This window comes from Bombus flavifrons, chromosome 16 (genome assembly GCF_040668555.2).
Source record: "Bombus flavifrons isolate JBK064 chromosome 16, iyBomFlav1_principal, whole genome shotgun sequence".
NCBI lineage: Eukaryota > Metazoa > Arthropoda > Insecta > Hymenoptera > Apidae > Bombus > Bombus flavifrons.
Genome location: NC_138457.1, coordinates 7,785,875 through 7,809,592, shown reverse-complemented (window position 1 = coordinate 7,809,592; position 23,718 = coordinate 7,785,875). Strand labels below are relative to the sequence as shown.

The window sequence follows — 23,718 nt, the reverse complement described above, 5'->3', positions numbered from 1 at the left end:
TTGGCGGATGACCCACTCCTCGTTTAAGATTTCACGCATACAGTGGCTTAGGGAAGTATTCAAATGCTTTCCATAGAAAATCTTCATGTGTGACGACACTAGCGCCATATTACGAGTGTTACGTACTACATATTTATCTACTTGTCTTTGCTCATCTATTTTCAAATATTCCATGTTATTGAATTTTAGGGACTAATTTGATCCTCCTATATTATTCGGGTAAATATATTGTAACTCCATATACACACATATATTTATAAATTTTACCAATATAATCATGATGATCATATCTCAGTAGAACGCTAATGAAATTTCAAAATGTATTGTATAATACGGATGATATATATTTATAAAAAAATTTTCCAATTGCGCAAATTACTTTCGTGAGCAATTGTGTATTGCAAAACATGTTATTTCTCAGGTGATAAGACATTTTAATATTCATAAGCAATGTTTGTTAAGAAAAATAAAACCGTATTACAAATATTTGCCTGTTTTACATCCGTTTGCATTTTCTTCGAGTTTCATGTGACCAGATGGTGTAACACCATTGTGCCGAATAACTGACATTTTTCGTTGACCAAGCATAAATATGTGTATGCGCTGTGCACATAAAAAATCTGTTTTGTATATCTCATAATAAAAATTTTCATCATTTTTAACGATTCAATTGTTCTGGTGCACTTTTATTAATCGCATTGTGCTTGGGCAGAAACAGGACCGGCAATACTGCTAAATTTAACTTCTGCTACCCGGAAAGGTCAACTTGTACATTTTACCTTTCACAGAAAACTACCTTCGAATCTCGAGGTCATTATTTATCTTCTTCCTTTTCCTTTTTATATATATGATATATATATATATATATCATATATATATATATCATTCCATATCCGCGCGTAATAAAAAGGGCAAAGTTCTTGTTTTTGTATCCAAAATACACTTTACAATACTTTCTGTATACAAAATACGCTTTTTTCTCTGCTTCCTCGTAAAGGAGCGTCTTAATTTGATCATAAATTCACTCTAGATATAAAAAAACATGTCCAAATATTTTTTTTCATTCGTACAATAAAATTCACAAGTTTAGGTTATGTGACAGAACATGAATTTGAGTATCCTTAATTTGCCTATCCCTTAAATTTCTATTTTGATTTATATAGTTTTTCAAGCTGTATTCAGCAAATGAAGATTCGAAAGAAGGTTCGATGGTTTCAGTGATTTCAAAATTCCAATAACTTTTAGCGGTCTCTGAAGATTAAAATACTTTTACTTTGCAAATTCTTCGTTTTGTCTTTATAATTCTCCGAATCATATTTAATAAACGAAGATTCGATGGTTTCAATGATTTCGAAATTCCAGTGACTTTTCGCAGTTTAGGGATTAGAATCGCGTTACATTGAACAAAAGTCGCGGCAGCAACGGGGTTAACGGTAAATTCAACTCGATTCGTTAACTGCATTCTCATGCGAGGTGGGATTTTTAAAAAGTCGGACGCCCGAGGAAAAGCACATGCGATAAGTCGTACACCTAGCGGGGAGCAGAGAAAGCAGTGGCCGGAGATGCCTCGATGCAAAAACGACCGCAATCTCGACGGTATAGCATTTGTAACAGAACCAGAATTAGATCGAGAATGACCACTCTAACCATTTCTAAAATTTCACGCCGCTGCAACCAACCAACTCCATTTAAAACCAGAAATTCAAAAATTATAAAAGAATATGCATAAGATGAAAATAGGTTGTTTGAACAATCTAAAAAACTTCTTTCTGTACAATTGTATTTAAGTAGATTTGTTGTTAATTAATTAATTAAAGCAGAGACAATAAATAAATACACGTTTCTCGCAAAATTAAAAGACGTTTCAATATCGAGAGTAATAATGGCCTTGAAACGGGTCATAAAAGTAATTTTGAGGTCATCAGCGGTTGCGTCACCCTATAATTTTTTTAGCATCCTCATTCACAGTAATCAGCTCTTTTCTCGCATTATCAATTGTTTGTCATCCTTCGGGATATTTTTCATACACATATGAAAAGAGAACGAGATTATTTTAACATGTTGATTGCCACGCGAATCCTCTATATTTTGCACACTTTGCGAGAGCCGCGATAAACTGAAATATACACATCACACCATAATATTTAATTTTTGCAAAATATTACATTGTATTTGCACACCATTTTCTGAAATGTTATCTCTTATCTAAATCATTCACATTGTTGACAATTTTTTTAATCCATGAAATTTATCTTACTTTTATCATCCTAAAAGATTTATTAACCTGGGTTATGTTAAAAGAAAACTAGAGATTCAATTAATTGATTGCGTATCAACTATGTCGTTCTAAGAAACTTCTAAGATATTCAACCATAAAACCATGCGATTTCCCAGACAGAGAGATATAAATTAAACCGCATACGAGAAAAAGAAAGAAGAAATTCAATTATTTCTTGCGCATCAAAGCAAACAAATCTTCATTCATCCAACGGAACAAAGGCCAACGAGAGTGTGTACGTATATTTGACTTTGTAGAATTGATAATTAAACATGAAACTTCGCAGAATGGTAATAAACGATAATAGTTGATAGGTTAGCTATTTGTGCTTTTTGTGCACGCAGTTGTTACCATGCAACGTTCAATAAGATAAAAAAGAAAAAATAAAAACAAGATTCATTAGGCTAAATTCAAGACTAAAATAAGCTGCTATTCAATAATCATTCTACTATTCTGAAAATATTGCAAAAACAAGAGAGATCCGTAAAACTACATGCGTGGAAACTCGATAGCTGTCATCGAACGTTTTAACGGTTCCTTTCGAAGTCGCAAGGATTCATATCGAAAAACATCGATCTATGCGCAGTATGTATGCGCAGACGCTCGTGATTGCAAACAGGTTGCTGTGCAATTTCGCATAAAAATTGAACGAATTTTACCCCTTGCCTTGTAATATCAAGTGACAATCACGGCACGGATTATGATTACGACCCAAGACAACTTTCCTATATATAATGTTACAAAGTTTCGAAACTGATACTATTTTGCAGACTATAATAGATTAACGTTTATTTAACAGATTTAATGTCATGTGGACCTCATATTCTCCATTGAGCTCTCCATTCGAGCTGTATTTATAATATGGGCTTATAATATGGGTCCCACTGAGTGGGACACGTGGCTTAAATAGAAAATCTTACGAGAATAATATAGCATTCAAATAGCACACATATTAAATACCTACTATGAAATCTGGGATTTTACTTTAATAACTAAACATCGTTATCTCAATCAATTTTTAAACAAATATCTTAATCTTAATCTTCTATATATGTAAGATAATCTTGGTAATTACACACAAAATTTAATGATTTTTATCAATTTTGATTATTTGACTTTACTCTTGTTTTACAAAATAAAAATAAATTTTCAAAATATAACGTCGTTTCATTTTATCTCTCATTCGAATTTATTGGAATTGTCTACAAAGTTGACCAGATGAATCTAATCTGTGATGCTGAGACACTGCTATTATGTCATGAAACTGCGAGGCAAGAAATTAACATGTTCAATACGATGTCGACACATATATCGATATCATCTTTTCTTAGATATTTCTCAACAATCTAACATGTGTTTTAGCCACTTTTTAAGTAGAGCTAACTAAAAAATATCATTTATGGTCATCATTCTGAAAGATAGTAATTGTAAAAATACTTCCCCACATTGAACGTGTTAATTGGGATACCATCGCGAGCAGTTTTTTCCCTAGAAGTAAATAATGTGAAGTAACCATCCAAGAAATGGAGATTCACTTACCCATCCTGAGGGCGGCAACCTGTGCGACACCGGCTAAGACTAAGATCAGCGGAAGCCCATCGAGGACCGACCACAGGTTCTTCGTCCCAAAAGTATTCCCGGAAGAATATTTACCACCGAAGAGGAGCGTGCGTGGCCGGCGTGGCCCCGCAGCCACTGCCATCGCACAGTCCTGCTCACCGCACACTTCTCACAATTTTTGTCTCCACTGTTCTGCCGGCACCAAGATTCTTACAATGTTACACCGTTCGACTCGAGTCGAAACTGTACTTTATTAAATACACTTTAAATCAGGAAATATACAAAACAATGTGAATAGTGGGAGAAGAACGTGTTTTGTACGAGATAACGAAGAATGTTCGAAACGCAGAACTTGCGATAATTTTGTAAGTTCCTTTCTGAGGGTTAAGAAACGTTGATTGTAAAATACACTTGTTAGCAGATGTTGCAGAAACTATCTGTTGCGCGTGCGTGCTCTTCTCGAGACGAAAAGCAAATACGGTCCCTTGGTACAGGAAGGAAGACGAAGGAAAAGAAAAAAAAAGAACGCGAAAAGAGCACGAGCTACTCTCGGGTTCAGTTCATGGCTCCCACGCGCAACATCAACGCGGCCGCGGTCAGCGAACGACTAACTTCGAAGCGTGTACACGCGCCGATTACAGGGGCTCGAGACTGATGTCACCGCGCATGCGCGTGAAAGGGCTCTAAGGACCACGTGTGACAAATCCTCCACTAAGATAGGATTTAACTAGCGAATACCTGTGAACGTTGTGACATGGATATTAAATACGACGTAAAAGGCGATCATTGGAAATAATCGATTAGCAGTCGACTTAAACGATCGATTTCCTCTATGCATACAGTGGAATGCAAAAAATATTCGTACACTTGCCACAGAAAACTTTGATGCTTATATTGTACGTGTTATATAAAACATTTTGAAATTTCCTTAACACTGTAATGAGGTAAGACCCCCATGATCATATTGACAAAATTTGAATCCAATCTGAAAATAGATATAAAAATTGTAAGATGAATAAGAATAGTCACCTTAAGCACGTAATAAACATAAAAAATGGTCTCACTAAGGTATGTGATTTATTAATACTTTAAATAACTGTTTGCTTAAATACTTTTGTAACCTCTACGAAATATATGCTATCAAATATCTTGCAACTTCCGTATACGTTTTTAGAATCATTTCAAATTTGAACAATATAATCATGATAGTTGAGTGTTATTACCATTACAACGCTAATGAAATTTTTAAATGGTTCGTATAATATGTAATATGATCATAAAAAGTGTGAGAATACTTTCACGAGCCACTGTACCTAAAGATCATTCTTCTTACATACATCCTTACATACATACATCCTTCATACGTGTCGAAGGAGTGGAATTTTTTAAAAAATAACTTATTAATTATTTTAATATATTGCATTTCGTATAATATAAAATTTATTGATATCTTTATCGTGTTTCATTTTTAAGATTCGTTTTCCTGTCCTTCGAAAAGAAAGTCGCAGAGAACAAATGTAAACAGAATGAATTTACCTGACCTCAGGTAATATCGTCCCTCAGACCTCTCTTGACTTCATCTACAGATCTTAACGGATCGGAAACCTGCATCTATTCTTTGAATTCTTTTGTACGGAAACGCATTTATTGACCAAATGACCCAACCTGCCTATACTTCTCTACAATAACAAATTTTTGCAAGTAATAGTTAAATTTTCTAAATATTTTTATAATATTTTAAAGACAGATTTTCCAATTGGAAGAAAATTACAAAAATTTGTAATATTCTTCTAATAAAATATTATTATATAAATATTAGTCTCCGTCTAATATTCGATTGAAAAAGATTTAAGGGATGATAGAAGTGGAAAAGTATGCGATCAAATATCTCAGTATCTGCAAGTAAAAACGAGGATCAACTACGTAGCGGCAGAATTAATTGGGAGTGGCATGTGTTCGAGAGGGAAACCTGCAATTTGTCTTTACGTACACTGTTTGTGAATGAAATTGTATAGCGTGAACTCGTGCCACCCGTGCCCGGTGGTGCCGCTCGAGAGAACGACACGTTGCCGACTCCTGCGTTTTCTCGCAAACGCATTTATTAGTCAAAGCAAATACCACAAGACATGCCCGACCTTTTCTATTGTCCAATCACATGGAAATACCACATCTCTCTACTTCCTCTTCATAGAATTACCGCACGTCGCTGGTCTTTTAATACATTTCTTAATACATTTTTCGCTGGTCTCTTAATACATTTTAATCTTCATCGAAGACTTTAATATTCCTTAAAATTAATACATCTCGTGCTGTATTTTTATTAAATTTTTGTATACTATATTTTTATTAAATATTAAAAATTTTATTCATGCTAATCTTACATAATTTGTCATCCAGGTGACCTACATAGCATAAAATGTGTTAGAATGCACATTAACGTGACCTTAGGAAATTTTTAATTCAACCTGTTTCATGACTTTTACTCTGTCCAGAGTCTTAACCTAATTGTGGCAATATCCTGTTTAGATATTCTATATATTACTTCAAATTTATCTTCTTGATAAATTATGGCACCAGCCTCTTATAAAAAAATATTACTGGCTGACTAGTAATACACCAATTCTGACTGTTGCAACTAGTAGTGAGACCAATCATTACTGGAAAAGTAATCAGTAATTTTGAGTACATCTTCCATATTATATTTATTTTGTCGTATTCTTCAGTAGTTCTTTTTGGACAATGTATGTTGCAAGTATTTGTTTAAGCTACTCTTTGCATGCGAGTTCATAAAAATTCATTCCTGCTAAGAGCACACATCTCTCATAGTGCGACGTATATGTTCTTTCACCTGTTATTTTGCTGTTCATTGGTTGCGCACCTTGCCGGCGCAACAGTGAGCCGCACAATAAAAGGTTTCTCTCTTCTTCTCGCGTTAACTATCTTCCTTCATGTATACGGGCACACGAGTCGTGACCTTGTGGCATTTGGTACCTGTCCGTACCAGTCGGCGCACAACTACGCCTGACGTGTATAACGATGGGCATGATTCCACTGGCAAATTAGTAATTTTTCCGAACTTTTCATAGAACAAAAAAAAAAAGAAAAGAATCTATTATATTCTATACTATATAGGTGCCCCTTGAGCCATGAATGTGTGTATATGCACTTTAAAGTAACATGTGTGAGTACACATATTTATGTTAGCATCATTTTCAAACAACGGTTAATAGAATATTTGGTATTGATTCAATACGACTAATAAAATAAAAATAAGAGTTTTTATTGACACAGTAGAAATAAGAGTAAAGTATTTCCATATTCTATGTGTAAGTTTTAAGACTAGTACCAATTCAATGACACAGGCTTTCCCTCTGATCTATTCCGTATATAAGAGAACATTGTTCTTGCGTAGAAGATTTTCAGCAACACTGAATGATTACAGAAGCGATTATTAAAAAACAAAAGATTGTAAATATCACCATATCACCATTTTTTCATATATTAATTTAAAAAATTAACTGTGTGCACAGAACGCAAATAAAATAAAACAAATGTAATTAGATAATAAATACTTATGACAGAGTAATTATAATACCTATGATATAATATTAAAACACAATTAGATAAAATTAATAACGTTTTAACGTTTTAACATTTTTACAATTAGAATATACCATTTGCTTAACACCTTGGACATTTTCTTTGATAATAGGATTATAAATAAAATATATAATATATCTATTATATAAATCGGCCATAATCGCCTCAATTCCTTTCAAATCTTCCACTCAAGATTAATCCTCTCCTTGCTAATAATAGAATACCTAGTTGGGCTTTAAATCATTATACTATAGTAAGAACATTCAGTCTACGAAAAATAATAGTTATCAAATGTCAAAGGTATATAAGCACCCCCTATTAAGTTTCTCACGAATACTTTTATATTCACCTACGATATCTTATTGTTATTATTTGTTAAGTCACTTTTGAACGCCAAGTATGTTCATGACAATTCCCTCTGAACGTAGTATTGGTAGTAAGTCTTAACTCGAGTATCGAATATTCGATATCACTAACTAACTGTAACTGTGGTGCGGTCAGGTAGTACAAACTTCACTGAAATAACAATTGTTAATAGTTCGGTTAATTCTTCGTTCGTTATATTCACATATTATCCTCTTTTCACATGGATAAAGAATACGTATATTTTTAATATACTTTACAAAATAAAAATGCGTATATAAAGTATAATTTTTATGGAGGCATAATTGAATACAAAATTGAAAAATATTTTTTCTCAAAATAATAATTTCTTTCTTGATTAACCATGAAACTAACTTGTGACATCGTTGTATGCCTCCATTAACAATTTCTGGCTGCACCACTAACTTACTTACTCTTGCACCTGTTCACGGAACAGAGTCAGTACGTATAAAAGATTAAGTACATTCTGCTTATGAAGCTTACAAGCACATAAATAACCAATTAGCAACGCATATTATATCAATAAACTATACCATAATTAAAAAGCAAAGTTGGAAACAGAAATATGAATTATCTCTAGTAAGAACTCCACCATATATCAGTGCAAGAGTTCTTTTATTATCTAAAACAGATATGGTTAGAAATATCATAAATTTAAATTTAATCATACTGTATGTATAATCATACTGTCTAATCATATTATACAAGCTACTTTAAAGTATACATATATTGGTCCACATCTGAGAACAAAAAATAAAGAAGCAAGGAGAAAGGTCGAGAGATATCCATACCTGAGTTAAAAGAAATAACGTACAAAAACTGTGTATTACATACTATGAGTGATGTTTTCGTTACTAATACTCGCAAGTATCTGGAGATCTGGAAATGATCACATCTTAAATGATAAAATATTATGACTCCATTTCGTGAACAAAGTAATAAGGTTCTACACCGCCATTTTATCATGCAAAAATGATAGAAAATCTGTATTGTGGAATAGCTCCTTTCTATGAACAGAAAATAAACATCCATCGTCTCGCATATCCCATATCTCTTTTTTACCTTCCTGAATAAAGAATACAGAATACTTTATCAGTCAGTGCTTTTTTTTTCTTCTTTTTTCAGGGGGGAAATATAGGTTAGGATCAAAGGTCGGCCCAAGCGCGGGTTTGAAAGGTTAGCGGAACGTCTTTTCTCCTTGGTTTCTACGTCTCATCAATTTGTCCACGGGACAGAGTGAGATCTATCGAATGTTGTGACCTTTCAAACTCGCGCTCAGACCGACGTTACTCAGCCAGGCATTTTACGACTTATAACACCCATTTCGCAGGCGAGCTGTTTGTGTTCTCGATCGAGCATCAGAGTTCTAGCGCTGAGGAACGAAAGATCTGGCAAACGGTTCAATATCCTCGCTGTTTCTGGCTGAATCGGCATTATCCGACCGAATCTATCCATTACTACGTGCTCGGATCCGGATCTCTTGGTCATAGGCTTGCCACGGTAAACGTCTCCTGTCGTCGATTTCTCCGCTGATGAATACTGTTTGTCACTTGACGGAAACGATTTCTCAACCGACACGAATTGTCTTTCGCTCGTGTACTGTTTATCAATTGATAGAAACTGCTTTTCTGTTGGTAGGCATTGTTTCTCCATTGGAATGCCTCTTTGAATACTTGTGCTCTTCTGTTTATGTCCTGAGTCGAGATCAGTTTTCCTCTTCCATTCTGGTGCACGTGGAACAGGCAAAGGTTCGATCATTTTCGAAGATTGTGAACGTTTCGTATTTTGTGACTTCGTGATATCATTCTCCAGAAAGTCTATCGTCTCCACTTTTGACACTGAATTGCATCGTTCCCGATTTACATTTACTTCTGGGATATCTGTTGTTTTGTAAAAGATTTCATTTGAAAGCGGTGATTTTGGATATAGATGTGTATTACGATAGAGTGGAAGCATGCAGTAAAACAATCTAATGTGTCTGTGTGTTCTGGCTATACAAATACAAGCCTAAGACTTACGATGATTAATAGGATTCCTTGCGCTACTTGGTCGACGATAGGATTCAGAATTGGTGGAGTTGTGGGATGTTAGTAGAGGATCGAAGGGACACAAAAAGTCCAGAGGTAGAAGAGCAGATAACCCACCACCTAGATTACACGATTTATCAAAGAATATTCCCAGTAATTAGCACACTTTATACAAAACATAATTGCAAATGCAAAGTGAATAAAGCAATTAAATATTTTTACACTAAAATGTGAGGTACTCCTTTATTTGTTTATTAAGGAATATCTGATATTGTGGTAGCAAAATAAAACTAATGAAATTGTAACATGAACATACATTGGTCTGAATACTTACTAGCTTCTAAGGGATTAACAAGCCCAGAACTATTCCAATCGAATTGAGCAGCAGGTACTTCCTAATAAAATTATATCAATATTAATTATGATCAAATATACTGTGTGCAATATTATTAATTATTAGTAGAATAATACTTAAATAATCAAAAGAATTTCAGAAACTATTTAATAATAATTTTATGAAAACCTAATTGGAAGTTTACTACTTCTAATTGTCATCAATAACAAGATTCCATGAAATCTTAACTAGGGAAAAATGTAATTGCTTATCTGAAGAGTATTGTATTTAAAAACTTACTTCTGAATTAGTTGAAGCTTGGGATTTGCTGATATTCGACAAAGCAACTGGTTGAGGATCAGTTGTGGCTTTGATTGGCTCTAACGGAGTAAAGCCAAGATTCGCAGCAAATCTTGGAACATTCGGGTTCCATCTCGGCCCGAATAACTGCGAGTTCTTAAATTTAATCTTCGATCGATTGTACCATTCTATACAAGCAAATGTTACTCACGATATTACGAGAATCAATACCAAGAGAGTTTAGCAATACATTGTTGCTGGAACTGTTTGTCCACTGGTACGTCAAAGCATTCGTTTCCTCAACATTTTTAATACTCTGCCAGACTTCGTCCACCTCACTTATCAATGGCTGTATCTCAATCTCACATTGCTCAGAGTCCATTGAAAACATAGTAGTTATTATGTCCTCTATTTTGTTAGCAGCCTAAAGAAAATTTATGCAAGTTTCTAGTAGTTGATTCAAAGAAGATAAATATAAAAGAAACTCACGCTTTTATTTTCTATTCGACAAATTGACTCTTTTAGACTAATCTGCGACTGTTCTACTGAAGGCTGCTCGAATGCTGTTTCGAAATCATTGAAATCTCCAAAATCATCTTCCTCGTTTTTTTTATCAGGTACATTTGTTTCATCCAGTTTCTCGAATTGCGTATGCTCGGAGAAATTTGTAAAATCACCAAAATCGTCATCTTGAACTAGCATTTCTTCTTTCTTCTCTCCCGTTTCCGTGGAATAGTCAGGAAACTCTGGCTGAAGTGTGACAATTGAAGTTTCCAACGTAGAATCATACTTGAAGTCACTAAATTCTTCGCTCGGACACTTAGAAATAACTGGCAGTGGTGCAGAGTAGTGGTCATCTTCAATCTCAGAAAACTGAAGATCTGTGACAATTTCATGTTCCATTTGATCTTTCAAAAAAAACTCCTTACTTGAGTTATTAATGCTCAACTCATTTTCAATAGGACTACAAAATACTGAATTTTTAACATTTACAAATTCCAAATCGTCAACTTCAAATGAAAAGTCATCTTCTTTAATAGATACATTTAGATTTTCTACAGACTTATCTTCTAATTTCGACTTTACAATGGTATCTTCTGAATCCAAATTCGAATCTTCTTTATTTTCTCCATTGAAATCTTTGTTTAAACTGTTTACATTATTGGACGTGACTCCAGAGTCTTGAATTTTAAAGCAATTTACTTTCGAAATATCTGTAGATGCATTGCTATTGGAAATCCAATTTTGTGAATCTTCGAACTGTTCATAATCGTAAAAAGCATCGTTTAATGACTGTACCGTGTCAGGGGCGGCGGTCGGATCTCCTAAATCTAGACTTAAAGGTTCTATATCTTCTAAATGATTAGCTTCCCCCTCGTTTCCTTCAAAGCTATTGCTTTCGCTGGTTAAATTAACTCCATTAGAAACCCCTCTCTCTACAATAATTTCTTTATTATTATTGTTCACGTTTCCCAAGTTCTTTTTGCTATCATTTCCTATGATTTCATCCAACTTCTCAACTTCTGTCCCGAATTTAATATCATTTACAGTATCATTTATTTTCTCAAGTATTAAAAGGTCCTCTGTAATATTCGGTTTTGGAGCAACATTTATTTGAGAATTTTCTGGAATTTCTGGAATACCATTTAATCTCGGTGAAGTATGTTGAGATGTTAAAGGTGTTTGGACTGGAGTTACAAGCTTATGCGGTGAATCTGATGATACAGATAATTCTAGAATATAAATGTTGATATATAATAGAAATGTATATAACATTATATATTTATATTATACATTATATATATTATATATTTATATTACATTATATATATTATATATTTATATTACATTATATATTTTTATAATATCATATTGTATAATTTTATTATGTATTATATATTTCTGTAAAAAATGTTGTAATTACCATCTATGCCTCCAGTAGTAAAATCTCCAAACTCATCTTCCTCAGAGTCCCCTAGATTGTCTAAAGGAGGAGGCGTAGAACTAACTAGCGGAGGAAATGCCATTCTTCATGGAACTTCTGAAAAATGTTTGTCTTCTTGTGATTGAAGAATAAAACTATTATTGTATAAACTTTTTGCTACTTATATAAAATATTTATGTCTATTTCTTAATATAATTCATCAAGTGAAATTCAATATTTCTTGCTCTACTTATGTTATCAAAATGAAAACATTTACCGCCAACATTTTTTATAATTTTATTTGAAAAGTAATAAAAGCCCTTTGAAAAATACAAAATTTTCATTTTCATTGTGATGATACGCATATGTCAAATTGAATTAGGTTAGGTACGTGTCATTAAAGATGACAGAAAATATTGAATAAGGTAATTAGAAGGAGCATCGATTGAGTTTTAACTGATCGTTATATATCGTTTTATTATGGTAAGTAGGTCGAAAATAAGATCGGTGAACGTTATAATTGAAATTAAAAAGTGATCGAACATAGACTTACAAAGGAGTGTCAGGTACGTGGAGCACCTTACGAAATGATTTTTATCTGTAGTTCGTCATCATTTCTATTGTAATGAAATCAAACCTCATACGTGTGCAATCTTTATCAGTAACAATTGCACTTGTTATAGTCGTAAGGTTCAGTGGTACGAATCACGAGACATCGGTCGTATCACCTGTTCTATACGTGTTGCATCTGCGCACCTGTTCGCGCTTCTTATCGCGCCTAATTTTAAAGGAATACAAATTTAAATCACTTTACAATATTAATCATTCTTTTTCTTTCCTTTTACGATATTCCTTTCTTATCCATCCAATATTTACATAACCTTAAAAGAACAAAGGCTCTTAAAAGTAATTGATATGCATAATTCATAATTTTTTTTTAAATATAATTTATAAAGCATTACCATCATAAAAATTTTATTTACATTTTATTAATCACAACATAACGTTTGAAAATAATTCATTACAACAAAAGATTATCATAAAGTGTTTATATGAGAATATTTAATAATTATATTTAGCTTAACCTATTTTGTGTCTTGTTTGGCAATATGTTGTGTTCGCCTGTGTTTTCTCATGTCTCCCTTTTGTCTGAAGCATCTTCCACAAACATCACATGCATGTGGTTTTTCACCAGTGTGAATCTTTATGTGGTTGTTTAAAGCTTCTGTTCTGGTGAATGCTTTTTCACAATAATGGCACTTGTATCTACGATCCCCTCTGTGTATTAGCCTATGTTGGTAGAAGACAGAACCAGTTAAGAAAGCTTTGTTGCAAACATCACATTTGAATGGTCTTTCCCTTGTATGTTTTTTCCTAGTGTGGTCTGCCAGATCTGGCTTTATTGTGAATCTCTGATCACAATATTCACAGGCATAGGGTTTTACACCCATGTGGAACCTTTTGTGGGTCCACATATGACTGGATTGAGTGTAGCTTTTACCACAGATATTGCAAACATATCTATATAAGAATAAAAAATCATAAAAATTATAAAATATTAATATAACTTAATATACGTACGGTCTTAGTCCACTATGTCTTCTTTTATGAGCATTCAGAGAATTTGCAGTTGGTAAAAGACTACCACAAATATCACATGGGAATTTGGAGCATCTGTACTTTCCATGTTCTTGAAAATCTTCTATAGTCACAAAAATGCTTCCACAGAGTTCACAAATGAACTTCTCTTTGCTCTTCTCTGATCTTCTAGGCACTGGTTGGTGTCTCTTCTGCTTATGTTTATAAAGCAGAGATAGTTCCTTAACATCTCTGTCACAAATCTCACATAAAAATACTACTAGCACTTTGAATATTCTTGGGTGCTCTTTCCAGTGAAGAACAGCCTCTGCGAAAGATTTGAATGTAGAGTTACAATGGTTGCAAGAGTATGGTTTCTCAATAACGTGAGATTCTCTGTGAGTTTTTAAGTGATCCATATCTGCAAAGTGGCTGCTACAGAATTCACAATGGTACAATTTCAATACTTGCATCTCTTCTATAAGACTGATTTTCTCCTCATGTATTTTGCAGTGTTCATCTGTGGAATCGCAACTTCCAAAGACTTCACCGCAACGAATACACCTATAAAACATAACTTGTTGATTACTGAAGAATGATACAAAAACAAATGTACTACCTCCAAATAGTTTGACTGTTTTCCAAAATGATGCTGTGCCCAGCAATGTGTTTATTCAGTCTTGATTTTTGTGTGAAACTTTTTGAACATTCTGGACATTTGTATGGCTTTTCTGGAAGATGAGTTACCACATGGCGTTTCAAAGTGTATCCATCACAGAACCCCTTGGAACAAACTTCGCATACATGAGGTCTTGTTTTTCCATCCACACATACATGTTTTTTTAATCCCTCTTGATTTTCAAATAGTTTTCCACATTGTAAGCAGGATACTCTACCATCTTTACAATGATATCTGCAAATAAAATAAATGGATATATTACTTAAATTTTTCTATAATAATTTTCTAGGTAATACCTCTTGTAATGATAAAACAATTTTAATTCCTTCCCAAACGTAATTTTGCAAATTTCGCAATACAACGCTTTTGCATCTTTATGAAAATGTTGATGAAACTGCAATCGTTCTTCAAACGTGAAAGTTGCAAAGCATATATCACACTTGTAAGGTTTGGAAGTACATTGTAAATTAGGTTTGCATTTATGCTCATCAAGAGTCTCTTTTGTATGATACAAATTCATACAAGCTCCGCATTTCAGATATTTCTGCTTGGTACCCAAACAGAACAAAGTTATAGATTCGTTTTCTGGTTCCTCATTCTGTTCAATATTAATTTCATTAGGAACTTGTTCCTCATCACTACTCTCAAGAACGATATCGCTATCGTACAGTTCAACATCTTTTCTATTCTCTTTATCTTCTTTGTAAATTCTCATCCGTCCTTCAACACACAATGGACAAGAATCAATATTCCCCTGAGAATTTTCTTGAACATCATTTCTAGCATTATTGAAAGAATGGTTTTGCTTTAAAATTTCAAGGAGAGTTTCTTCAGCTTTGATACACTGAACATCAAATTCATTGCACCAAGTAATCTTTTCAACACATGTTGGACAAAGTTGTTTGGGGAGAGGATCAGTTTTCTTTACCTATGAAATTATTTATAAATATTTAAAAATTTAATTATTATAGAAAAATTCGTATGCATAGCAACAAAAAAAAATATAAATTCCTTCTGTTTCATTTATCTATAAGTGATCTTAATGTTTTCATTTTATTAATTATATATTTACATAAAATTAGTGCAATTTGTACTAAGGAGTAAAAAATTCAACAAATAATTACCTTAACACTTAAACATGTGTTTATTTTATGCAAAAGTTTCAAAGATTCACCAAATTCGGAATAGATGTAAATCGGATGTAAAGTTTCTCCAGCACATAAACGACATAAAGATTTTAATCGATTTTGTTTATCGGGATCTGGAGCTAATTCTAAAATTTCATTCGAGGAAAATGGTTCCTCCTGGGACCAAATAATTGATCCTTCGAATTCATCAAAATCATCTTCATGCTCGCTTAATGTGCTAATCGACTCCATTCTTCCGCTATTCATGTTGGAAGAAATCTACGAATTCTTATCTAAAAATTTAACATTAATAATCGATTATATTTTAAAGAAAAAAGATATACGATAAATAAAAAGTTACATAATCATAAATTTTCGCTCGAACTGTTTAATTCTTGAGAAATATCCTATATAGCAATAATAATTTTCACGCGCTTTCGTATGGAATAAAAAATATTTTATTATTTACAATCTTTTAAATTTTACATATAATATTTGAAAAATTATTCTCATAACATTAATTATATATCATCTTTTTTCAACATATTAATCATTAAGTTGAAATTTTTTGAATATGCATTTTTTACTATTAAATTGTTAAATTGATGTGTAATTTCTTAGTTGAAATAAATTATTGTTATACGGTAAGGTTACTATTAAATAATACAAAAAAAAATGATAGTTTTAGACTATCTTATCTCCACAAGTGGAGCGTACGATCGAAATTATTTCAGAGCAGATTACCTCGTTCCTTGGAAATGAAAAGGGAAGAATTCTTTCATGGCAAACTAAACTTGTGTCTTCGTTTCGTCGAAACAATTCGACAGGGAGTCTAATCTTTATGAGTTGAGTGTTTCTGGTAAACACGCTCCCACGACGACCGAAACAAATGCGAATCTTAAAAAATTTTCGTGGTTTAAGAACGTTAAAAACTTACTTTTTAATCATTTGATATCTCAATTATAAATTTTTAATCAAATTAATTTGAGTAAAACCTTGATATTAAATTTTAAAGACAAAATAATTATAAGAAATGGGATAGTAGAAAATATATTTTACAATAGTATCAATTAATATAACTAATAGATGCACAATTGCTAAATTACATTTTTACTCTTTCTGTACAATAAAACATTCATTTATTACACAATATCCTGATTTATAATTATAACTTAATTATTATTTTGGTAATATTACATATCGGACATCATTTTTTATCCTGTGCTCCCTTAATCTTTTGCAATGTCGTAGAACTATCATTAGATTTAATTTGAGTTTGTCTAATTTGGATTTCGTTTGTCTTTCATAATCTTCACCAGTGAAAAAGTATACATATTCTAAAACACAATTTTTACCTTTAATAATAAAATATGTACTTCAGTTATATAAAATAGAGAACTTACTATTATCATTACAGATGTCCATTTCCTGTTTTTTATAGTGTAAATAAAGATTCAAATCGCCTTGTTTTCTAGCATGAGCTTTCCCCAATGATAAAAACATATATTTTGCTTTTAATATTTGATTGATGGTATTTATAAAATTATTGACTGTTTCTAAAGATTGTCTCCCAATAATGTACTTTGGGATTTTACTGAACTCATCCGTGCCTATCAAAGATATCATAAGACAAACTTCAGGTTCGTTAAATAATACTTTTTTACAGTCTATCATTGGAGTCTCTTGTTTTTCTCTATTGTCACTTATTGCTGTATGTACTGGTGTGAATTCCTCTCCTGGCATGCTTCTTAATGATAAGGAATTTTGAGTTTCATAATAATCATGAATCAACTCAGATGGAATATTTTTTTTCATGTGATTGATTCTTTTATTCACAGCTTTGATATGTAACATTAATTCCTGGAATTTTTAGATTTCTAATTAAAACTTATTTAAACGCAAAATGTGTAAAAATATAAAGAATTAAGAAACATACTCTACATTGATTATTCTGCTTCTTTATTTCATCCAATTTTTGCCTCATGATTTCTATATCATTACATTTCTGCAAGACTGCTGTACGCATTTTAAGAAGTTCTTCTTTCATTGCATCTTTGCCTGGACATAAAATTAAATATAAATATTGTAATATAAGATATTAAATTAAAGAATACAAATTTAACCTTACTTTTAACAAATATCGTTGCAATTTCAAGATCTTGCAGTTTTTCACATTGTCTTTCCAAAATTTCTTCCAGTGTGTAAGAGGTTGACATTTTAATGTATGTGCTTTGTAACTAGTAAATTGCCAAAAAACAATTGTTTATGGAATAACTTAGGAAAATAGATATAATTTGTTAGGTATTACCTGTTATTACAAATAACGGTCACTTTTCTATCACCATTTATAAACTTCAAATTCAATTCAGCGTAGTTTACAAATGGCGCGCTTGTCGGCGTCGGTTTAAAAACTTAAGGTAACCCACAATTAACCGTTTTTCTTTGTCAGTTGTAGGTCGCTTTAAAACTGTATTTGAAGCTTTAAATTAAGAAACTAATGCTATATAAAGAGTTAATGATTCTTAATAGGATTGATTATTGTATGATTCTTATATACTAATTAATTAAGTTTTGAATTTTTATGAATATACGCCATGTTCTTGTTTTCTATCATATCACGTGATTAATCCAAAATACCTAATGGCTGCCAACTCATCAGTATGTTGATGGGTTACCGTTAATTTCAAGTATTCTTAAGAGATATTTTTCTTCGAAATTATTTAATACAGTTTAATGAAACTCCTTGAAAAATGCGAGGTGTAATATATATTTTCGTAACGTTACTCGCGTATGCACACGGTATCAGATTTTACCTTGAGCCGAATGCTTTCAAGTGCTTAAAGGAGGAAGTTCAAGCAAATGTTTTGGTTGCTGGGGAATATGAAGTCTCTGTGACACCAGCTGTTAAAACCGAATACATTGTAAATCACCAATTTTCTATCATATTTTTTTAAGTGTATATTGTATACAGAAATTATGTTGAGGTTATATTAGGTTAACTTCTCTTAACTCACATATGGAGAATTGAGTCGTTTTTCAATTTTTAGATATCAAACTACAACAAGAATTGAACAATTTAATAACTTTTTGTAATTTTATAGATAAGAGATTCAAAAGGAGATATTCTATCGAAAAAAGATGATATTCCCCATGGGAAGATGTTGAAATTCTCATTTGTCACAGAGACATATGATACATTTGAAATTTGCTTTATGGCACATGCCATACAACCATCTTTTTCGGGCAGTATGTATACAGATACATAATTCTAAAATACATAATGTTTCTTTATATTTCATTATCTAAACTTAAAAATGTGTTTTAGATATCAAACAGATTAAGCAAGAGATTCATTTAATCACAAAACGTGGAATTGAAGCAAAGAATTATGAAGGAGTAAGTTCTTTGAATGATTTTAATATATAGATATATCAAATTGTTTTCATCAATTTGATTTTTAAATTATTCTTATGTAACAATTCTGTTTCATTCTTGATAAAGTATGTACTGAATATTTCATAGGAATTGACAATCCTTAATTTTACCCTAATTTTCAATTTATAAAAGGAAATTATGTTTTCTCCCCTTTTCTTTTACGTAATATGAAATATTGTATAAAAAATATAATATTTCGTAATATATTCTATGGATTGTCAATATCTATCACCTTTAGCGAAAGTTTCAAGGATAAACTTACAATATTTCCTATCTTTTCTTTGTTTTATATGTGGCTTGTATGGGCACACAGTTGGTAATGTAGCAATATTGATTTTATTAGTGACCACCCATATGGCTTTTAATGGCATGGGTTTTAGCATGAATTAGTTAGCACAATATCTGAAAAATTTTGTTTAGAAAAAAAGTTACTTCATAATATTTTAATAAAACCCAATTTTATTTTTAATGGAGTTTGAGCACAGATTTGAGTTTCCTAGACATAGACTTATATATTTTATATTAAATTATGTTTGAATTTTGAGTTTAATTAATTCTAAATCTGGAATTTGACAGTATGAAATAACAATTAACTGATTAACTACTTTTATTTAAGATTGGTGAAGCAGCAAAGCTTAAACCTTCTGAAGTTGAATTAAAACGTCTGGAAGATTTATCAGAAGCTATTGTCCAAGATTTTGCTCGAATGCGGAAAAATGAAGAAGAAATGAGAGACACAAATGGTACTACAAGATATAAAAATAACTAAATATCTTTTTTGTTAAACCCTTTGGTGGAATTAAAAAAGCATTTAATTACCTTTCTTAAAATTTTCAGAGGCAACGAACACGCGCGTACTTTATTTCAGTATATTTTCCATGTGCTGGCTTTTGGTTCTTTCAATCTGGCAAGTCCTTTACTTAAGACGTTTCTTCAAAGCGAAGAAGCTCATAGAATAATTAGCACGTAGAAATAATGGAATTTGTCAAAATTATTACAATTTTTACACTTTCCAAAATTTTATTTATTTTTTGTTCTTCAGTAAACGGTTAAAAACTACTGTCGTTATAAAATTGTGGGAAAATTGACTCACTTAAGTTTTGTATACTCAAATTTGAATAAAAAATAAATAAAGTAATAATCAAATAATTGTAAAAGTAATTTAGTAAATTATATGTGCCTTTAAAATTATTATTTTATTAACTTACTGTATTGTAATACAAGTTTATGAAAGAGAGATTATAAAAAAGATAATATATTTTATAGGTTATATTTCATTTATTATCGAGTTTGGTAAAAGACAAATTTTAAACTGTATTTTATTTATTAACCTATAATAAAAGTTTAATATACATTCTTAACCTTTATTATTTAAATATAAGTTACAATATAATATATAAATATATTCTAGTATATTATTTTAAAAATTTGAATCTAAGTTCGATTTATTTCGATTTATTGTGAACATGGCAATTTAAACATAACCTACATAAAATCGTCGTAAACTAATTGTTTAGAAAAAAGTTCCTTCGTATATAGTTTAGAAATTTTATATTATATTATTATAAAGTGAAAAATGCAGGAAATATCTACTGTAAAGGGCATGATTAACAATAGAAACCGTGATTGTTTGGGCTGTAGAATTTTCAGTGGCTGCGGTCTTATTGGTTCCGGCTTATATGTTGCATATCATTCAAAAAAATTCCAGAAATGGACTGGAAAAACGACAATGTACACAATTGGAAGCGGTAATTTATCAATTTGTTTCTACATTTTTCTATATTTAATTTTTAAAGTATTTTCACGTATCACATATTATCTATGTAAATAAACTGTATATTTTAGTTAAGAATTAAGTCGTTATTGGATATTTTTTAACAATTAGATTAGTCTGAAATAGTATTTTTTATTATTTCTACAAACTTCATTCAATTTCGAATGAAATAAATTTGGCCGGTAAACAAACTTTTGAGGTTAGGATATTTTCGACGAAAATGCATATTTTCAAATTTATCAATGTTAAATATACAAGGCTCATGAAAGTATTGGTACACCTAGCACAGAAAATTTTAAATCTAAGACTATTGTGATTATATGAGTAAAAGTTGGAACCAATCTGAAAATGTATGAAGAATTTACAGGACATATATTATAAAAATTTAACTAATTTATAGCTGAATGTACAACAAGAATAATAGTCTTAAACATATGATTAATGCTAATGATGATCTCACTAAAGAGACCATACAGATATAATAATAATATAGATCATTTTGATGATCTTTGGAAGTATATGCCGGCAATAAATCAGTGCAATAAATATCTTGTCGTCTCTATATTCTAAGATGAAGAAACGTTAGGGTATATAGGTTGAGAGAGCAGAAAGTGAAAATAACTTTGCTGTGGACTCAACTTTTTAAAATAATATATACAAGATATACTACTAACAATATAACGGCTTTTTCTCGATTTTTTAATTTAAAAATGTCTATTCTGCGGCTCGCCTGTTTATTCCGGCGTACGTATATACCGATTGATCAGCATAACGATTACGGATTCAAACTTCCTCGCCGGGGATTAGCCGTCGTTGTGATGAGCCGGCTCCGATGTTACTCTTTCTTCCTGGGCTTTTTCGCGACGATAACGATTTCACAATAGTTCTCATTTTTGACCTTGCGCCATCCGCACCGCTAACATACACACACACTCACACATATATTCACTTCCTAAAATATACATTTTTAGATTTGTTCCAAATTTTACCAATACGTACATGTAATCACAATAATCGTGACTCATGACTCGTTACAGTGCTAATGAAATTTCAGAATATATTATATAATATATTTATAAAAGTTTTCTGTGAGTATTCAAATACTTTCACGAGCCAATATAAATTATAATTTATGTCTGACAATAAAAATTTTGCGAAACTTTTCCAGCTTTAATGCTGCTTGGCACTGCACGAGTTTTGGACCTCCCTCCATTTCGCAAACAATTTAACCATGGATAACTCGTAAACGAATATTTATTCAACTTTCATTACTTATACAAATGTTTTGATATCATTTTGTTATCTGTTTTTATATTTTTACTATAACTGTGAAATATAGATACAGATATAGTTATTTGAAAAAACATTGCATTGCTATTTTCGTATTTGTTTTTTTATGTAAAAATAAACATGATCACTAACTTTTTTTAACGTAGACTAGTAAATCTGTTTAGAAGCTAATAAAGAAACAGTAAACAAACGCTATTAGTGCAATTTTTATTACAAAAGATATAATTTTCGCAGTTGATTGAATCGTTATCATCATCAATCATATTTCGATTCTAATTAAACTAGACTATTATTATGCAAATCCTCGAAAATTTTATCGCGCTGGATCAATAGTTTTATTACTGAAAATATTTTATATAATTTTTAAATATTATTCTATTCGTGTAATTAATTAGAAATTTGGCTAAAACTAATGCAAATCATAGAAGAAATAAACGAATATGAAATCTGTACAGCAAAGTGAAACGGTTTATTATTGTTTCAGTTAAGATTTAGATACAAAAATTGACTCCAGAGAAAATTCTTTACCCTTTAATACTTATTTTTATTGTAATAGAATTTTTGTAAGTGCATCGATATCTATCTGGCTGTCTTGTTTGTTGTTAGCTCGGTTTATTATTTATATTTACACGCGAATGATCGCTGTTTGCTCGCTGGCGACCGACGGCTTAGAAGATGTTTTGTAATCCCATTGTCGCCAAATGACAAACAAAAGCTGTCACTCTAATAAATATGTTGCATCCGATGGACTGTTGTAACGGACGATAAGGAAACGGAATAAGAATTCCTCCAAGATGCATCAGACAGTTGCACATCGATAAATAGTGATAAACATCATTCGGACTTAAGAGATCGAAAATTTCGAAACTTTCGACGCCAGTGTAAATCTCGATGATTAAATAAGTGCATTAAATTAAATAGGCGTTGGAATGTTTTAGGTACATTTAACTGTAGTTAATTTGTTTAGTTTCCATTCGTTGCCAACTGTTAATAAATATTAGCACGTGCTTAAAATTATCATCTAATTTCAAGTAATAAGCTATAATAGGATTTTGAAATTATAAAGGATACTTTTCTTTTTATACAAAAATAAATGTTTCTTTATTTTCAATAACATTCCTTTCGTGTCGAGTATTATACATTCTATATGATACTTTTTGTATTATTCGGTGGTAACATATATTTAAAAATACATATATATATATTACAAAATAATATATATATTGCAAGTTATGGATAATCATGCAAAAAAATTATAATTATTTAATCTGTACAACAGACTAGCTCTGAGATGTTTATCACTCATACTGTGCGTCCTGCAATAGAAGAAGTAATAAATACATTAGTAAATTATATAATAATACAGATAAATTTAATACATTTTGTTAGAAAGTTAATCAAGAGGTTTGTACGAAAATTAGACATGTG

The 23,718-nt window shown here is 31.4% G+C and overlaps 6 protein-coding genes and 2 long non-coding RNA genes across 11 annotated transcripts in view; 3 read left to right on the top strand and 5 right to left on the bottom strand.

The window, feature by feature from the left end:
* The window catches only part of mgl (low-density lipoprotein receptor-related protein megalin), a 38,365-nt gene extending 33,910 nt beyond the window's left edge, over positions 1-4,455 (bottom strand). The window contains exon 1 of the mRNA XM_069130113.1: positions 3,818-4,455. Coding sequence (XP_068986214.1) covers positions 3,818-3,980 — 163 coding nt within the window. The 5' untranslated portion in view covers positions 3,981-4,455. The remainder of the gene's footprint in view (positions 1-3,817) is intronic.
* Positions 4,456-7,097: 2,642 nt separating this feature from the next.
* On the bottom strand, positions 7,098-13,146 carry Afti (aftiphilin). Of its 2 annotated transcripts, XM_069129919.1 has the most exons (8): positions 12,961-13,146; positions 12,408-12,524; positions 10,973-12,216; positions 10,695-10,907; positions 10,484-10,630; positions 10,184-10,244; positions 9,841-9,969; positions 7,098-9,702 (listed from the first exon to the last, which is right to left on the bottom strand). In XM_069129919.1, the coding sequence occupies exons 2-8, from the start codon at positions 12,508-12,510 to the stop codon at positions 9,113-9,115; spliced, it is 2,487 nt and encodes an 828-aa protein (XP_068986020.1). In that variant the 5' UTR covers positions 12,511-12,524; positions 12,961-13,146; the 3' UTR covers positions 7,098-9,112. The 2 variants fall into 2 exon arrangements, with proteins under 2 accessions (XP_068986020.1, XP_068986021.1); XM_069129920.1 differs by lacking the exon at positions 9,841-9,969 and having other exon boundaries at positions 12,961-13,141.
* Positions 12,735-14,596, top strand: LOC138188291 (uncharacterized). 2 transcript variants are annotated; one of them, XR_011175454.1, is made up of 4 exons: positions 12,735-12,832; positions 12,899-12,973; positions 14,179-14,437; positions 14,499-14,596. It is a non-coding gene; the product is annotated as an uncharacterized LOC138188291 (long non-coding RNA). The 2 variants fall into 2 exon arrangements; XR_011175453.1 differs by lacking the exon at positions 12,735-12,832 and having other exon boundaries at positions 12,833-12,973.
* Positions 13,314-16,076, bottom strand: LOC138188286 (zinc finger protein 676). Its single transcript, XM_069129921.1, has 5 exons — positions 15,789-16,076; positions 14,961-15,592; positions 14,605-14,898; positions 13,989-14,549; positions 13,314-13,928 (listed from the first exon to the last, which is right to left on the bottom strand). Exons 1-5 carry the CDS (start codon positions 16,056-16,058, stop codon positions 13,493-13,495), a joined length of 2,193 nt encoding a protein of 730 aa, XP_068986022.1. The 5' UTR covers positions 16,059-16,076; the 3' UTR covers positions 13,314-13,492.
* A 352-nt stretch (positions 16,077-16,428) lies between these two features.
* LOC138188288 (SKA complex subunit 1) lies at positions 16,429-18,265 on the bottom strand. 2 transcript variants are annotated; one of them, XM_069129925.1, is made up of 5 exons: positions 18,100-18,265; positions 17,920-18,028; positions 17,728-17,849; positions 17,195-17,651; positions 16,429-17,146 (listed from the first exon to the last, which is right to left on the bottom strand). In XM_069129925.1, the coding sequence occupies exons 2-5, from the start codon at positions 18,005-18,007 to the stop codon at positions 16,971-16,973; spliced, it is 843 nt and encodes a 280-aa protein (XP_068986026.1). In that variant the 5' UTR covers positions 18,008-18,028; positions 18,100-18,265; the 3' UTR covers positions 16,429-16,970. The 2 variants fall into 2 exon arrangements, with proteins under 2 accessions (XP_068986026.1, XP_068986027.1); XM_069129926.1 differs by having other exon boundaries at positions 16,808-17,128; positions 17,920-18,265.
* A 145-nt stretch (positions 18,266-18,410) lies between these two features.
* bai (transmembrane emp24 domain-containing protein bai) lies at positions 18,411-20,375 on the top strand. Its single transcript, XM_069129927.1, has 5 exons — positions 18,411-18,712; positions 18,893-19,037; positions 19,117-19,187; positions 19,843-19,969; positions 20,064-20,375. Exons 1-5 carry the CDS (start codon positions 18,542-18,544, stop codon positions 20,183-20,185), a joined length of 636 nt encoding a protein of 211 aa, XP_068986028.1. The 5' UTR covers positions 18,411-18,541; the 3' UTR covers positions 20,186-20,375.
* A 605-nt stretch (positions 20,376-20,980) lies between these two features.
* Positions 20,981-23,494, top strand: LOC138188292 (uncharacterized). The gene is made up of 2 exons (XR_011175455.1): positions 20,981-22,088; positions 22,169-23,494. It is a non-coding gene; the product is annotated as an uncharacterized LOC138188292 (long non-coding RNA).
* The window catches only part of LOC138188290 (mpv17-like protein 2), an 86,949-nt gene continuing 86,592 nt past the window's right edge, over positions 23,362-23,718 (bottom strand). The window contains exon 5 of the mRNA XM_069129928.1: positions 23,362-23,606. Coding sequence (XP_068986029.1) covers positions 23,589-23,606 — 18 coding nt within the window. The 3' untranslated portion in view covers positions 23,362-23,588. The remainder of the gene's footprint in view (positions 23,607-23,718) is intronic.

Coding starts and splice junctions, on each gene's coding strand:
- Afti (XM_069129919.1), bottom strand. CDS start 12,510: ATGGCATTTCCTCCGCTAGTTAGTTCTACGCCTCCTCCTTTAGACAAT. Junction 10,908..10,972: donor GTCGAATAGAAAATAAAAGC/GTGAGTTTCTTT, acceptor AATTTTCTTTAG/GCTGCTAACAAAATAGAGGA. Junction 9,970..10,183: donor TGTTAATCCCTTAGAAGCTA/GTAAGTATTCAG, acceptor CGTGTAATCTAG/GTGGTGGGTTATCTGCTCTT.
- LOC138188286 (XM_069129921.1), bottom strand. CDS start 16,058: ATGAATAGCGGAAGAATGGAGTCGATTAGCACATTAAGCGAGCATGAA. Junction 14,550..14,604: donor AACAGTCAAACTATTTGGAG/GTAGTACATTTG, acceptor TATGTTTTATAG/GTGTATTCGTTGCGGTGAAG. Junction 13,929..13,988: donor AGACATAGTGGACTAAGACC/GTACGTATATTA, acceptor ATTCTTATATAG/ATATGTTTGCAATATCTGTG.
- LOC138188288 (XM_069129925.1), bottom strand. CDS start 18,007: ATGTCAACCTCTTACACACTGGAAGAAATTTTGGAAAGACAATGTGAA. Junction 17,850..17,919: donor TGCAACGATATTTGTTAAAA/GTAAGGTTAAAT, acceptor TTTTATGTCCAG/GCAAAGATGCAATGAAAGAA. Junction 17,147..17,194: donor GGACATCTGTAATGATAATA/GTAAGTTCTCTA, acceptor TTATTATTAAAG/GTAAAAATTGTGTTTTAGAA.
- bai (XM_069129927.1), top strand. CDS start 18,542: ATGCGAGGTGTAATATATATTTTCGTAACGTTACTCGCGTATGCACAC. Junction 19,038..19,116: donor ACAACCATCTTTTTCGGGCA/GTATGTATACAG, acceptor AATGTGTTTTAG/ATATCAAACAGATTAAGCAA. Junction 19,970..20,063: donor AGAAATGAGAGACACAAATG/GTACTACAAGAT, acceptor TAAAATTTTCAG/AGGCAACGAACACGCGCGTA.